Genomic DNA, 14,918 nt, shown 5'->3' with positions numbered 1-14,918 from the left:
CTCACTCACTCACTCTCTCTTTCTTTCTCTCTCTCTCACGCACGCACGCACACGCACAACTTCTCTCATACACAACCTCTCTCTCATACGGTCACATATACACACCCACACAGGCACCCTCTCACAGACTTACATCCCTTTACACTCCAGCCTCACACATATACACACACCCACTCACAGACACTCATACACGACCCCCCCCCCCCCCCCCCCGGATATCCACACGCAAGTTTGTGGGGTGAATTTGTACTTGCATAATTGCATTTTATTTTGCTCAGAAACTTAATGAATCCATGGAAGATTCTGTAAATCCTTTTCATCGAAATAGAATCAGTCTGAACATTGGGGCAAAGACAGCCTCACACCTCCAATGCATGATCTGAGCTAACATGGAACCTATTGTTAAAGTTCACTTGAGAATGTAACTATAAAAAAAGTTCTGGGATTCACATATGAAAGAACTGAAACCAGCATGGTCATTCTAAAAGATGAGAGACTTAAAAAACAATCCAGGTCTTTTTCAATGTATAGTTCCAGTTGCATCACACTGTAAACTTTTACCATAAATTCTGTGTCCTACGATCTTATTCTCCACAACCACCTGAACAAGGAGCAGTGCTCCGAAAGCTAGTGCTTCCAAATAAACCTGTTGGGCTATAACATGGTGTTGTGTGATTTTTAACTTTGTACACCCCAGTCCAACACCATCACCTCCAAATTATTAATAAACCAGAGCACTTTTAAAACTTAATTTATTTTCTTTGTTGCTAATAATTTTATGTTTATTTATAAATAGTGAGTGTTGATGTATCTCATTTGCACTCCTTATTAGATAGACCTTAATAATCCCCTGCTATAGATTGTGGAGCACGAGTCAATATGACATACAAGATTACCCCAGTGTTTTAATGCCATAAATTATGCTTCTAAGTATAATTTGTATTAGTTTGACCCTTTTTTTCAGCTATGGAAAAGAATGCAATATTTGCCTAAGTAGTTAGCCTCAATTTTTCACCTCAGAGTGAGGTTAAACTCATGTTTTACTTAGCTGCTTCTGCAAGTCAGCACATATGGCACCAAACAGGTAATAGAGCCTGCTTTGTGAAGATGATACATGGGAATTTAAGACAAACTCACATGAAGACATGTTGCATGGCTAGGTTCTTCTAGCAAAAAAAAGTACAAAGTTGGTTTCAAAGTAAAATTCAAAACATTTGCTAGCTCATCAAGTAGCTCTGCTGAAATGAGGGAAAGGGTATTTATGTTAGTGAAAATTGGTGTAGGAATGAAAGAAGGATAGTCTGTCAGGGCAGAAACCAAATCATGGCCTGATCTTTGAATCCCAACAATGTGGAAAGAGACTATTCGACCCATCAGGTTTAGGATACCTGGTCAGTGTGGACGAGTTGGACCAAAGAATTTGTGCTGTATAACTATGACTCTATGAGTGTGCACCAACCCTCCAAAAAGCATCCCACCTAGACCCAGCCTCTACCCTGTCTTCGTAACTCTGCATTTACCATCGTTAATTCACCTAATCTGCACATCCCTGCACACTGTAGGCAATTTAGCATCACCAATCCATCTAACCTGCACATCTTTGGATTGTGGGAAGAAACTAGAGTACCTCTCGGAAACCCATGCAGACTCCACACAGACTGTCACCCTCAGCTGGAATCAAGCCTAGGTCCCTGACACTGTGAGGAACTGTGGAACTGTGAGGCAGGAACGTTAACCACTGAGCAACGTACATATTGGAATGGGTGCTCAAAATTCATCCAAGTGATTACATCATCCCAGCAAATGCATTAGGTATATAGACATGTAAGTGGACTTTAGTGGACCAAACTAAACCTTAAGTTCAGTAAAAACTTCAGACCAAGGACTAGTTGTTTTCGCCCCTTTATAGAATGAGACAGTAAGTGTTCCAGCAGAAGCCCCCTCTGTCAAATTTCAGTTTTCCATCATTTCGCCAGCAGTCAGCAGGGGAATCACAAGTAACCATTAAGTCATGTCAGCAACATGCGTGATATGGCCTAGAATTTAATCGTGTCCAGCAGCCAAGCTACAGAATGGAATGGAGCAAAAAACCGTTCTAGTGAAAATGACAAAGACTCATGGTGGTAGTAACCCTCATGACCAATGGAACAAAGTTAAAGCCTGTTATCAGCATTAAAACCATGCTCAACAACAAATTTCCTGCAAGGTTTTGGTGTAGGCCCATGCCTATAATCAGTTGGGTAAGGATGGAGTGAACCCTATGTGGAGTAGGCATCCCAGTGGCATATGTAAAGAATGTAGCTTATTAATCTGGGGCATGTTCAGACTCCATTTAACTGATGAGATCAGGAGGTGCCTGTGAAGAAATGATGCCCACTTTGCAGCTATTTAGGTGGGGCATCTCGCACTCAATATTCGACCTTTGGAGATGTGGGTCACCAAGCCGTCCAAGGATCATGTTTAAGCTGAATGGAACAAGAACCTTTGGGCAAAAAGCCTTCACAAAAAGTGGTCGTATGTGTACCTGACTCCACTTGTTGTTTTATGCAGTTGCATTATCAAATCATGAGCTGCTATTAGTGCACAAAATATTGGCAGATGATTCAGAAAAGGTGGAAGAGAAAGCTTACTTGAAGTGGAACGATGCTATCTCAAACTGAAAACACCAAATCTGGTGACTCACAATGAATTCAGTGAATTCTTAGCACAAATACTAAGCACAATGAATTTGCCATTTTTAAAACTCTTTGTTTGTAGTCAAAGGTATCTTTGTATAAATAATTCATTCAGAAAACCATGCCACATTCATTTAATTGAATTAGCGATGTTGTGCACTTCCATCACATTTAAATGGTGACCATCCACACCAGTATATTGTATTGTATACTGGCCGTCTAAGTTGATTCACAAGATTCTAGAAGACCTCACATGTTGACTTGTACATTGTCTCTGCAGTTTTATGACTCCAGATTTTTGATGATACAAGAATAAATTATGTGACTAAGTTCACACCGTATTGTACATTTAATAAACCAACCAATTCATGAGCTTATTTAAAGTTTAACGCGGAGATATTTTATCATTTATAATTGTTTATGATTCCTTTCGAGTAGTGGCTACTACATATGTAGTAAAGACATTGACTAAACCTTGTACGTGTGTACAGTCAGGGATCTTTACTGCCCCAGCTGCTCCAAGCTTTAGAGTAAAACTTACTCATTATAGGATTAATATGTCTGGATAACCAGTAAAAATTAATTAGTGGCCTTTTGCATGTGGTTTCTTCAGTGTTGGTTCATGCTTTTTCAAAAATGCCTTTATATTGCTCATTGGGGGACAGTAAAAACCACATGCAAAGACTCATTTGTATTAGTTTGGATAAAGTCAAAGATCAAGAGTTTGAACACGAGACTTATTAAATCACTTGCGTGCAGAGTAACATTTTTCTCTGCTGTACTGTATTGTTATGTATAACCAGTTCCAGCCTAACAGATTTCCCTTGCTTTAGTTTGGTTCCTCTGTCTGCCCTCTCTTTAAGGGGGCAGTTCATGCTTGGATTGAATTCTGCAAACAGCAGTGGCCTTCCAGTACAGTATGTTACTGAGATAGCTGTTTCTCATTTGTGAGGTGGAACACTGAACCAGCTGGAAAAGGTGTAAGGTACATCCCATTCCACTTCAATCCTGTCTGCAAGCATTGCATCTTCCAACAGATCAGGAGCAAGATTACAGGCTGTTTTCTCTTGGCAGCTTGTGTTTTTAATACCAATTATAAAATTAATCTAAGTTTGATTTTGTTCTCTGGATATGGATGACAGCATTTATTTCCAATCCCTAGCTTCCCTCAGAAGGTAATGATCTCTCAAAAGTAGAGTGATATGCTCGATCAGTCAAATCTCTCATCGTCTTTTGCTGTTTTAAATGCAGTAAGACCAATAATTTATAAATGGTTTAATCCTGGTATATCCATATAATAGGAAGTTGCAAAGTGATACTGTCGACCTCCTAGGTCTGTTACATGTTGCAGTCCTTGTGGTAATGTTGCTCTTGCAGTGTATACTGACCCTTCAGTAGCACTGAAGGAACCATGTTTTCTTTCCAACTCAGCACAGTTTATGACTTAATGGAGAATGTTCATGTGATGATATTCGCATGATATTACAACAGCAAAAGTCAAAGGAAAAAGGCTTTTTAAAAACTTTTTTTTATTCACTCACGGGACATGGACTTCGCTAGCTTGCTAGCTTTATTAGTCATCCTTAGTTACCCCAGTGAAGGTAGTGGAGACCTCCATTCTTGAATGTGTGCTGTAGGCAGACCCACAATGCCATTAGGGAGAGAATTCCAAGACTTCTCTAAGATTCCAGCAACCCTGAAAAAATGGCGGTATATTTCCAGGTCAAGATAGTCAGGATTTTTAACTAAGTGTGGTTAGTTTCATATAGTCCCATTATGAATTCAGTGTCACTGATACTGAGTAGAATTGCAAGGTGCCAGTCAAGTACACAGGGCAGCACGGTGGCACAGTGGTTAGCACTGCTGCCTCACAGCGCCAGAGACCTGAGTTCAATTCCCACCTCAGGCAACTGTCTGTGTAGAGTTTGCATGTTCTCCCCGTGTTTGCATGGGTTTCCTCCGGGTTCTCAGGTTTCCTCCCACATTCCAAAAATGTGCAGGTTAGGTGAATTGGCCATGCTAAATTGCCCGTAGTGTTAGGTAAAGGGGTAAATGTAGGGGAATGGGTCTGGGTTGCTGTTCGGAGGGTCGGTGTGGACTTGTTGGGTCGAAGGGCCTGTTTCCACACTGTAAGTAATCTAATCTGATTACACAGTCCTGGTTGATGTTGAGTGATGTTCTAGCTGGCACATCCAGATAAGTAGTAAGTATCCAAATGCATCTGAGTCTTGTGGAGAGGCTTTCAGAGGTCATAAACTGAGTCACTTGTGTAGCAGGTAATTTAAGATTAGATTAGATTACTTACAGTGTGGAAACAGGCCCTTCGGCCCAACAAGTCCACACCGACCTGCCTAAACGTAACCCACCCATTCCCCTACATTTACGCTTTCACCTAACACTACAGGCAATTTAGCGTGGCCAATTCACCTAACCTGCACATTTTTGGACTGTGGGAGGAAACCGGAGCACCCGGAGGAAACCCACGCAGACACGGGGAGAAAGTGCAAACTCCACACAGACAGTTGCCTGAGGCGGGAATTGAACCCAGGTCTCTGGCGCTGTGAGGCAGCAGTGCTAACCACTAAGCCACCGTGCTGCCCCATCCTCATAACAATACTATGGTTGATGCTGGTCCATTTAAACTCCCAAGAAAGTGTTAATGCTACATCTTCATCCTGTGCATCATTGTGGTAAGTTGATTAGGAGGGCTTGATTCCCACGGAATGGTTAGTAACAATAGCACCTTCCATTTATTTATACCATAACATTATAAAATGTCACAAGGTAGTTCATAGGCACATTATCACACAAACTGTCATGAGGTATTAGAACACTGTTGTGGTTCTGTTCGCCGAGCTGGGAATTTGTGTTGCAGATGTTTCGTCCCCTGTCTAGGTGACATCCTCACTGCCTGGGAGCCTCCTGTGAAGCGCTTCTGTGATGTTTCCTCCGGCATTTATAGTGCTCACTATAAATGCCGGAGGAAAAATCACAGAAGCGCTTCACAGGAGGCTCCCAAGCACTGAGGATGTCACCTAGACAGGGGACGAAACATCTGCAACACAAATTCCCAGCTCGGCAAACCGAACCACAACAACGAGCACCCAAGCTACAAATCTTCTCCCAAACTTTGTATTAGAACACATCATAAAACATTTCATGATAAAGGTTCTGAGGATAAAAACAGGCAGAGAGATTAAGCAATCCAATTCCAGAGTCTGTGGCCAAGGCAATCAAAGGCACAATTGCCACTTGTGGAACTATTAAAATCATGCATCTGCAGGGGTCCAGAATTAGGTGATCTCAGTCAGAGTGGTGGCAGGGAATATAGCTGTTGATCTCAATTTTTGGGAACAAGGAAACAAAAATTGTTTAGCATATCTGCTGACAATTATTTTCCATTGTGCTCCTGCCTGGTTGTGTGTGAGAGAGGCCATTGGTTATGGTTCAAGAGCTGTTGGAGGTTAACCCAGCTGCGGAGACTCACCCAACCAGACTTGTGCAAATGTAAAATGTTCACCCTGATGAGGTATTGGAGCATGACTGAGAGTGGTGCAACCCATGAGAAGTCAAAGTTTTCAAAAAGAAGAGAGAAGCAGCAATATAAAAATAAATCTTGTATGTAAGGCTCTTGACAGGATTTTGGTTTGCCTCTTGTTGGCGTAATGATCCCTGAGTCCAAATGTCATGTTTACATCATTGCACTCTCTGAAATCTTTACCAAAAGTGTTAGGTTCCTTTCTTGAGATTCTTACAGTATGAAGACAGTCAATAAGCATTGGTAGCAACGCATCAGGTATACACACTTGACCAACTGGAATGATCTAGAGGCCTTTCAACGCAGAGTGCGAACAACCATGCATCTTCTATATTTGTTTTTCTGGGTCAGGGTGTCCTCCTGTAAACGCTGCACAGCGACAATGTCTGGTATGTCCGTTGTTTTGGAGGCAGGTGATCGATTTAGCGCCTGCCGGTTTATAGAACACACAGTAGAATTGTGGGCTGTTGCCGCGGCTCTGGCAGCTCGATCAGCTCTGGCATTGCCAGTGCTGATGTCCATATTGTCCATTACATGAGCAGCACGTTTGATTATGACCAATTGCTTGGGGAGGAGGATGGCTTTGAGGAGATTTTGGACATGTAGTGAGTTCTGAATAGGTGTCCCTCAGGAGGTCAGAAATCCGCGTTGTGACCATAGCTGGTCATCAGTGTCATTATTTTGAAACATTATTGGCAAACCATACATGTCAGGAGGTACCTCCATTTTATTCCCACTCGATAGTCCAGCTTGGCGTTTCAACGGTGATTCCTTATTTTATCTTTACTTTCTCAGTTTTTCCAGTTTTTCTCTACTCAAATTATAATCCCCATACTGACTTTGAAGTCTTAGGCTGTCCCTCATGATCACACACTCTAATCCCTCTTTTACGTCCCAGCTGGCCTGTTTAGATTTATTAGTTATTTCCTCAGCAGTCTTTCTCAATGCGGACATTAATGTTTTCCATTTCGTGCCATGTTGCGTTTCCAAATTGCTGCTTCTACTTTTAAACAGTTATCTATGTCCCAAGTTCCTCCCATTGGCCAAATTTCATTTCCCAGTTTTTTATTTAAACATCCTGACAGGCACCTGAACCATTCCTCATTTTGGGGCTCACCCCGGCATAACCGATGCAAAGAGGTCCCATTTTTAAAGTCTCAACTTCCTATCTTATCTGTATATACTAGTTCAGTGTCCTCAGTCTCCACACCTAATTCAGGGTCCTGACCTTCCTGTGGGGGATTTCCCCTCTTAACAACTGGTCTAAGGCAGGGTGATTGAGACAGACACAGTAGTTGTCCTTTATCTTACTTACTATGTTCCAGGGCCTCAAACCCCACTATTAGAAGATTCTAACCTTCAAATTCCAGGGGATCTCTAACCTCCCTGGGATGAATTCGGTGTACAAGCGAATAGGTTATCTCAAATATTCTGTCACTACAAAGTCCTAGGGGATGAGGGGTCGATTGAGTGATAGGTTAGTGAGAGACATCAAGGTAAATCTTGCCTCATGGGGCCATCCATCTCATGTTACCGTCATACAGGCAATCACTTACTCAGTCTGCCTAGAAGCTCCATATACGTTGGAATCCCAATCTCATCACCAAATGTTAGGTTCCCTTCTAGAGACTTCTATACACTTGATGCAACTGCAATATGGCAACTTCTGTGAACAGCCACAATTTATTTCAGCAGGTACAAGATTTTGGAGGATCATTTAACACTCTTCGCTATGCTTGCAGAGCGTGACAAACAAGGCTTCCTGAACAAGCGAACCATCCTCCCTTTATACAGGATTTTACACCAGTCAGTCATGCACACAAGACACCACCCCCTGCCAGTCCCCCATAGTCACAAGCCACCCAAAAACAATGTAAAATGATTAGATTATTTCCAGAGACAGTGTGTGATTAAGTTATTCCTTAAAACCGCGGCATTTATAGAGTATGATTAGATTGTCATATCCTGCCTGCAAGACAAAAAGACACCCCCAGACGTCCAATTTCTTACATGTCAGCAGAACAAGTTAACCCTTTAACATCTCAAAAGTGTTCTTTAAGCATAAATTAAAGTCTCTTATCATGTTCATTTTAGGTTCTGAAAATCCTGGTGCGAGCTGTGGATGAAGGGATTGCTGATTGCAAAGGGGATCCTGCAACAGTATTGACAGGAAGATTACGGGAGCTCTTTGGTAGGGTGACTTCTAAAGTAACCAACGATGCTGAGATTTGGAAGTTGTATGCCAGGCTTTATGGAAATGGGCAAACAGAGAATGCAGACAACAACGAGAAGGTCAGTATCCTATAGCGTTGTGCACATAGTGGAGCTTCCATCTGACTTGTCTGTTTGAGCTGTCATTGCCCAAGTTCACTGCTCCTCTCTGCCATTCTGCAGAAAAGTGAGAACTAGACAACCACTACGTTGGTTGGGTTATCAGTGCCATGCTTAAACTAGCCGCAATAAAGTACGAATAAAGATTAATGGCAGATGACAACTTCAGCCCCCGTGCCCCCATGTTTTCCCTGGACTGAGGTTTAAATGTCTCAAAAATCTAAATGCTGCATTCACGAGTGTGCTGCGCGACTGGAACATCTTGCCTGCTTATGATTTAGAACTGTAAATTACCCATAGCTTTATAGTTTTCAATCTCCTCTGTGTTTATTTAGAGATGAGGGTGTATATGTTCACAGATACTCAGCATTCCTTTGGGCTGGTCCTCCTTCTTGAACAGAAAACTCTGTAAATATGTATGCCACATATTTTTTAAAGGTTTTTAAGAAAAAACAATGGCCCAGATTGTGCAGGTCAGCAGTGAAGCAGAAGTGCATGCTACTAACTTAGTTAAAAAGTAATGTGCCTACCTTTCCAATTGACTGCTGTCCGAGCTCCAGCCTAGATCCATTGGTGAAGTGAATAGGGAGGCTGAATTGCAAGATGCAATTCCACTGAGACCATGTGTCTTTTAATGTCACAATCTGGAGATGTTCTTTATTTGGAAGAAAATTAATAAAGTTTATAAAACTTTCAGTTGAAGATCCACTTGAGGTACCATTCAACATCACTCCTCACCCCCAAACACACACACACACACACTATCTCTCATACACGCGCTCTCTCTCTCTCTCTCTCACGCACGCACGCACACATATATATACACATCAGGACTGAGGAATTGCTGTGGGAGGCTGTGCTAAGAGTATTATGGACCTTCTATTGATTTAAAGGTTTGCATTCCTCAGCAGGCCCTACACAAATCATCGCCCTAGATTAACCCCAATATTTGCAGTGAGCCCAAGTTTACATGCTGGCAGGTGTTGGTGAGGCCGTTGGCATGGAATCCTTTCAGGCAGCCTGCAACTGCTTCCCTGATATTGGGACTGCAGGATCCAAACCAGTGTGTCACAGGGGAATTGAAACGAAGACCAAAGAGGTAAATGAGATTTTATAGTCCTTGTGAATCAAAGTGCAGTGCTTCAGGAAATGAAAAGTGTTCACAGATCATAGAATCGCTACAGTGTGGAAGCAGGCTATTTGGTCCATCCAGTCCACACCGACCCTGCAAAGAGCATCCTACCCTATTCCAGTAACCATGTTATGCACCTATTAACTCAATGTATTCTTAAGTATGCATCAAGTAGGTATTTCAATTTGTCTATTAGTATAAAATGTTTTATTTTAATAAGTTATCTGCTCCCAAATCTATAGATGCTGCAGCTACCCCGCCCTTTAGTGAATGATCTGTCATATATTCAGACATCCAAGCATCATGGCAGTTTGGAGCCTTAATGAGATTTGGATTATGGAGCTATGTCCTACCATTCCTCAAGGTGGAATATATTGCCAATTTCTAGCTATTTATCCAGGACCTGCTAATGTTTGGCTGAAACTCACTTTACCACATCTATCTGCTTTTCCTGATTCTATTTGTGGAACAAATGTTAACTTAAATGCTGGGAGAACTCACCTGCTTTTCTTCAGAAGGAGTCGTGGATTTTTTTCTACATTCTCCTGAGAAAAGTAGGTGGGGCCCTGATTTAATGTTGAATTTGAAAGATAACACTGCTGACAAAGATGCACCTCAGTGCAGCACTGAAGTGTCAGCCAGTGCACAAGTCCCACTGTGGTTCTGGCTTTCTCACTTGAGAGGCTGAAATACAAGCTATGAGGTCCATAGAAAGAAGGAGCTCCATATCATCATCCTGGGTGTAGAATTCATTAATGTTTATTTCAAGAAACTTCAGAGATTTTCATTGTTGAATCAAATCCTTCTGCATTTGTTTTAACGAGTTGCAGTTGATAGTTGTTATTCAAATTTCTTGTCCAAAAGGCATTAACTTTATAAATTGGGATTTTCAATACCAAAGGATCAGAAATCTGCTACGTAATTCTACCACGTTTTGCTATAGACTCCCAGAGGTCTAGGCTCAGACATTCCTATATTTGCAACTCCTGGAGAGTTCAGCATACTCAATAATTTTACGGGCACGGTCCTAAACAGTTTTGGAAGTCTTTGAGTTACATTTCCATACTACTTGTAAGCATAAAATGTCTATTCAAATAACTGACAAAAAGCAGTCCTTTCAGTGAACGAGAAGTGCTTGTGCTGACTTTTTTTGTTGAAAGTGTACTCAGGATTTACAATGCTAATATTTTTTACTCCTTTTAAGTCTGACAACTTGCAGGCACTTTTGGAGGGGGAGGACAGGTCCCTGCACACATTTTCCTCTGGACTACTTGTTTAGGATAAGCTATAATGTTCATTTTGCAGTGTGTGCCTTAAGACACTTGATGCATGTATGGGCAGACTTTCCCTGTTCGTACCTAGTCCTGTGGAGCTCCGCAGCTCAGGATTGGCTCTGTCGTGGAGTTTTCTGTCTGCGGTACCAGGCTCCCCATGGTGCATTACCTGAGAAAGACATCTTGACATCAACATAGTTGAGGAAAAGAAGCATAATATAAATTTAAGGAGTAAACTGCATATGTATTTTTTCGTGAGTGTTAGGTACCCTTTAAAAGGGGTTATTTATAACTGTTTGAGTTGTAAAATTTAGCCAAGTTAGTTCAACAGGTTCAAAAAGAATACCGGATAAAATGGAGATAAACTGGATAATGGGCTCAGATTATGAGGTTTGAGGGCAAATACTTCATAATCCTCTGAACACGCAGACTGAAGTTTATTCCCTATCGGTTGCAGACATTAATTCCTAATATGCCTACTTTCCAGACACAAATACTCATTATTTGCAAGAGTTCTGTTTATTTATAAGCACATGAATTAAAGTCCATTCTTGCTACTTTTGTTGATATTAGCTCAAGGAGTGTAGCAGTACTCACATAACCATTTCAGGTGTACAGTAAAGGCAGCAGCAGGTTAATAGGAAAAAGTACCTTACCTCAATTAGAAAATGCTGTTGGGTTCAGTAATATACAATTGATTTTGAATAGAATTACCAAATGTCACCAGTAATTAACTGTGGGATCGCCTGCAAGTTTGTTTAGATTTTTCCTTCACTTGGAAGTGCATGTAGCTTAAGGAAATGTAACAACCACTTTTAAAAAATAATCTTATTGCAGTGTTTATTTTTCATACAGATTAGATATTTAAAATTAGATATGATGCATAGAGTTGACATTTTTAAACCATTTCTCTTCCAGGCAACTGCCTGAGGCTGAACCAGACTCCTAACAACTTTGGTGTCACATTTGATCCTGAGATGAGCTTCCAACATGCATCTGTGGGACCACTGGCCACCTATTTCCACCTCCATAACATTGCCAGACTCTGCTACTGCCTAATCTCATCTATTGCCGAATGTTTATCTTCTAAACTTGAATATTCCCATGCATTCTTGGTCAACCTTCAGATTCCACCCTCTATAAACCTGAGTTCATCCTAAACTCTGCTGCCAGTTCCTACCTTGCACTAAATCCTGTTCACACTTCACCTCCCTGCTGGCTGCCTTACACGTGTTTCCATAGGGCAGCTCTCTGATTTTAAAATTCTCATTCTTGTTTTTAGATCCAGTCTTGATTTACTATCCCTCATCCCTAATCTCCGAACAAACTGTTCTCCTTCAATTCTGGCACTGTGAACATCCCTAATTTGAATAGTTATACCCTTGGTTGGGTATGTCTTCAGGTCCCGAAAACATAGGCTCCCTCTCTTAACCTTTCCATCTCTCCACCCTGTTTACTCCTTTAATGCACTCCCTAACACTACCCCTTGTTCCAAGCTTATGGGCATCTACCATAATTATTTTATAATGCCCACATATAGCATCTCTGATCTATTCTTAAAGGCATTTTATTTTTATATGTATAATATGTATATAATGCACACGTGTGCACATTGTTGTTATAAACTGACTATTGATCACTGAGTCACTGTTAGAAAACCTCAGTTTAATGGTGTGCTGTAATTCCATGATGAACTGTACAGCCTGAGTTTATTATTGTAACCTTGACTGGCAAGCAAACTTCAAATGTCTTGACTCTGTGCGTTGTGCTGTTAATAGAAACTCTGTGTTGTCTGATTGGCTAAAGGACAATGATGATGAGATGATGAGAAGGCAATAGGGGAACATAATGGGGAAAATAAGTAACTGTAGTTACTCCTCACTGGGTAATACATTGGACACTATGCCCCACTATTCCTAAGTCATCATCAATGTCAAAGATTTCCAAAAGTATGCAGAATTCCCTAATTTGCCTGTCTTTTAGACTCAAGTTGCCAGAAAATATGGATCAGATTTTTGTACGAGAAAGAATGATTATTTATTATAAATAAATCAATCCTAGCTACAGACAAACAATTAGGAATCGTTGACATATAGTTCCACCAACTAAACTTTTAAATCACTTATAAACTCCCCCTCCACACTCACATATGGACAGACACAGAGAGGATTAAAAAAACCATTGGTGTTCATGGGCAGAGGAAAAGACTGGGAAAGCATTCAGTGGTCCCAGCCATCAGTTTTCTGAAATGTTGCAGAAATAGCTCCTTCTCCAGAGGTCCATTGTTTTCTGCCAAAACATTCATAACCCCAAGTTGTTCATCTATTTGGGAGGCCATTACATAAGTATGACATGTAAAGGTCTTCATCATTGATAACTGGTCATGAGTTCACAGACCAATCAGCCACTTCTTGTTGGGTGAAGCTCTGTTCATATACAGACTCCTGGCTCCAGCTTATCTTTAATTAGGCTCCACTACTGCTTGAACAAGCAGCTGTGTAAGCAGTACTTACAATGAGTGTCAAGTTGTTTGCTTTTAAAATGTACAATCAACAATACTTTGTTTTTAAGATAGCTGTTTTCTCATTATAGTCCATGAACGAAAGTACAAAAAAAAAGTCTTTCCACTGTGCTCGTTTATATGCAGTCTAATATCATTGCTTTTATTTACAGGCACTGCAGTATCTAATTAAAGCTCATCGATGTGAAACTCAATCCAGTGGCTGGGAGAAAGATGTCGCATCTTTCAAAGAAGTATCAAAAGGAGCGATAGAACTTGCACATGGTGAGCTGCCAGCAGCCATGACTTACTTCTCTAATCCTTAATTTTACAATTTGCCCATTAATGGTTGCTTATAATTAGTTCTAACGTGATATGTGTTAACCTGACTAATGGGGAGGATTGCAGGTGAGGGAACTAAAGAGACCTGTTTGCTTTCAGTAGGGTCCCTAGTGCTCAATTCAGGGACTACTAGTGTTTCTTATTCACAAAAATGACTTGGAATCTTAATTCAAAGTGATCAGATTTGCTGAAGGCTCCATACAGTGAGGCAGTGAAACTGAAGGAAGCAATTCAATAGTTAGATTGCCCATTGAATATTCTCATTGGAAGCATCACAACTGACACTGTTCTCACTTTTAGTAGGAGTATTTGGCTAGCAACAAAAGCAAACAATCTCTCCCTATCCTCTTTTGTGACTGTGGTTAATTCTTCAGTATTTCTGTGTTAATTGCAAATCAGTAATCCAAAGAATGTAAACAAAACATTGCAGTAAGGTGGAGCAAGAGAGATTCTTATTAGGCAAGGTTAACAAAACTAGAAGGGAATGGGGAGTTTGAAACAAACAGATCAGTCATGATCTTATTAAATGTCAGACCAGGCTTGAGGGACTGACTGGCTTGCTCCTGCTCCTAATTATTATGCCCATTATGTTTTTAGAGTCTTTTCCAAGAATTAAATGATTTCATAGAATATTACAGCACAATGAAAGGCCTTCGAACTTATCTTACTAGACTTAACTGAGTTTCCATAGTCCTACATTCAGTTTGCTTTCACTCTTATTATTTTCTGAATATATTGCCATTTCTTCACTGTCAATGGGTCAAAAGCAGGGAATTCACTCCCTAACAGCATTGTGGGTCTACCCAGAATGCATGGACTGCAATGGATTAAGAAGGCTGCTCAGCATCATCTTCTTAAGGGCAAGTAGGGATGGCCAATAAATGCTGGCCAGCCAGTAATGCCCACATCCCATGAGAGAATAGAAAAGATGATCAGAATTACAAGCAGAGATTTTGGTATACTGGATCAGCAGGCCTGAATTCCAATTGTTATCCCTTTAGCCAAATGCAATTCCCATAATACGACCTCCTTTAGAGTACTGGCTGTGGCAATGACCTTTATGCAATAATAAATTGCATTTACATAACAGTAAGGTATGCCAAAACATTTCATGAGAACATTATCA

The 14,918-nt window shown here is 40.9% G+C and overlaps 1 protein-coding gene across 1 annotated transcript in view; it reads left to right on the top strand.

The window, feature by feature from the left end:
• ttc27 (tetratricopeptide repeat domain 27) overlaps positions 1-14,918 on the top strand; it is a 220,596-nt gene that overhangs the window by 188,314 nt on the left and 17,364 nt on the right. Inside the window, exons 17-18 of the mRNA XM_072580509.1 lie at positions 8,308-8,505; positions 13,624-13,735. Of these exons, the coding sequence (XP_072436610.1) occupies positions 8,308-8,505; positions 13,624-13,735 (310 nt within the window). The remainder of the gene's footprint in view (positions 1-8,307; positions 8,506-13,623; positions 13,736-14,918) is intronic.

The sequence above is a fragment of the Chiloscyllium punctatum genome, chromosome 11, assembly GCF_047496795.1.
Source record: "Chiloscyllium punctatum isolate Juve2018m chromosome 11, sChiPun1.3, whole genome shotgun sequence".
In the NCBI taxonomy this organism is placed as follows: domain Eukaryota; kingdom Metazoa; phylum Chordata; class Chondrichthyes; order Orectolobiformes; family Hemiscylliidae; genus Chiloscyllium; species Chiloscyllium punctatum.
The sequence above is the reverse complement of the archived record's forward strand: the minus strand, read 5'-3'. Positions and strand labels throughout refer to the sequence as shown.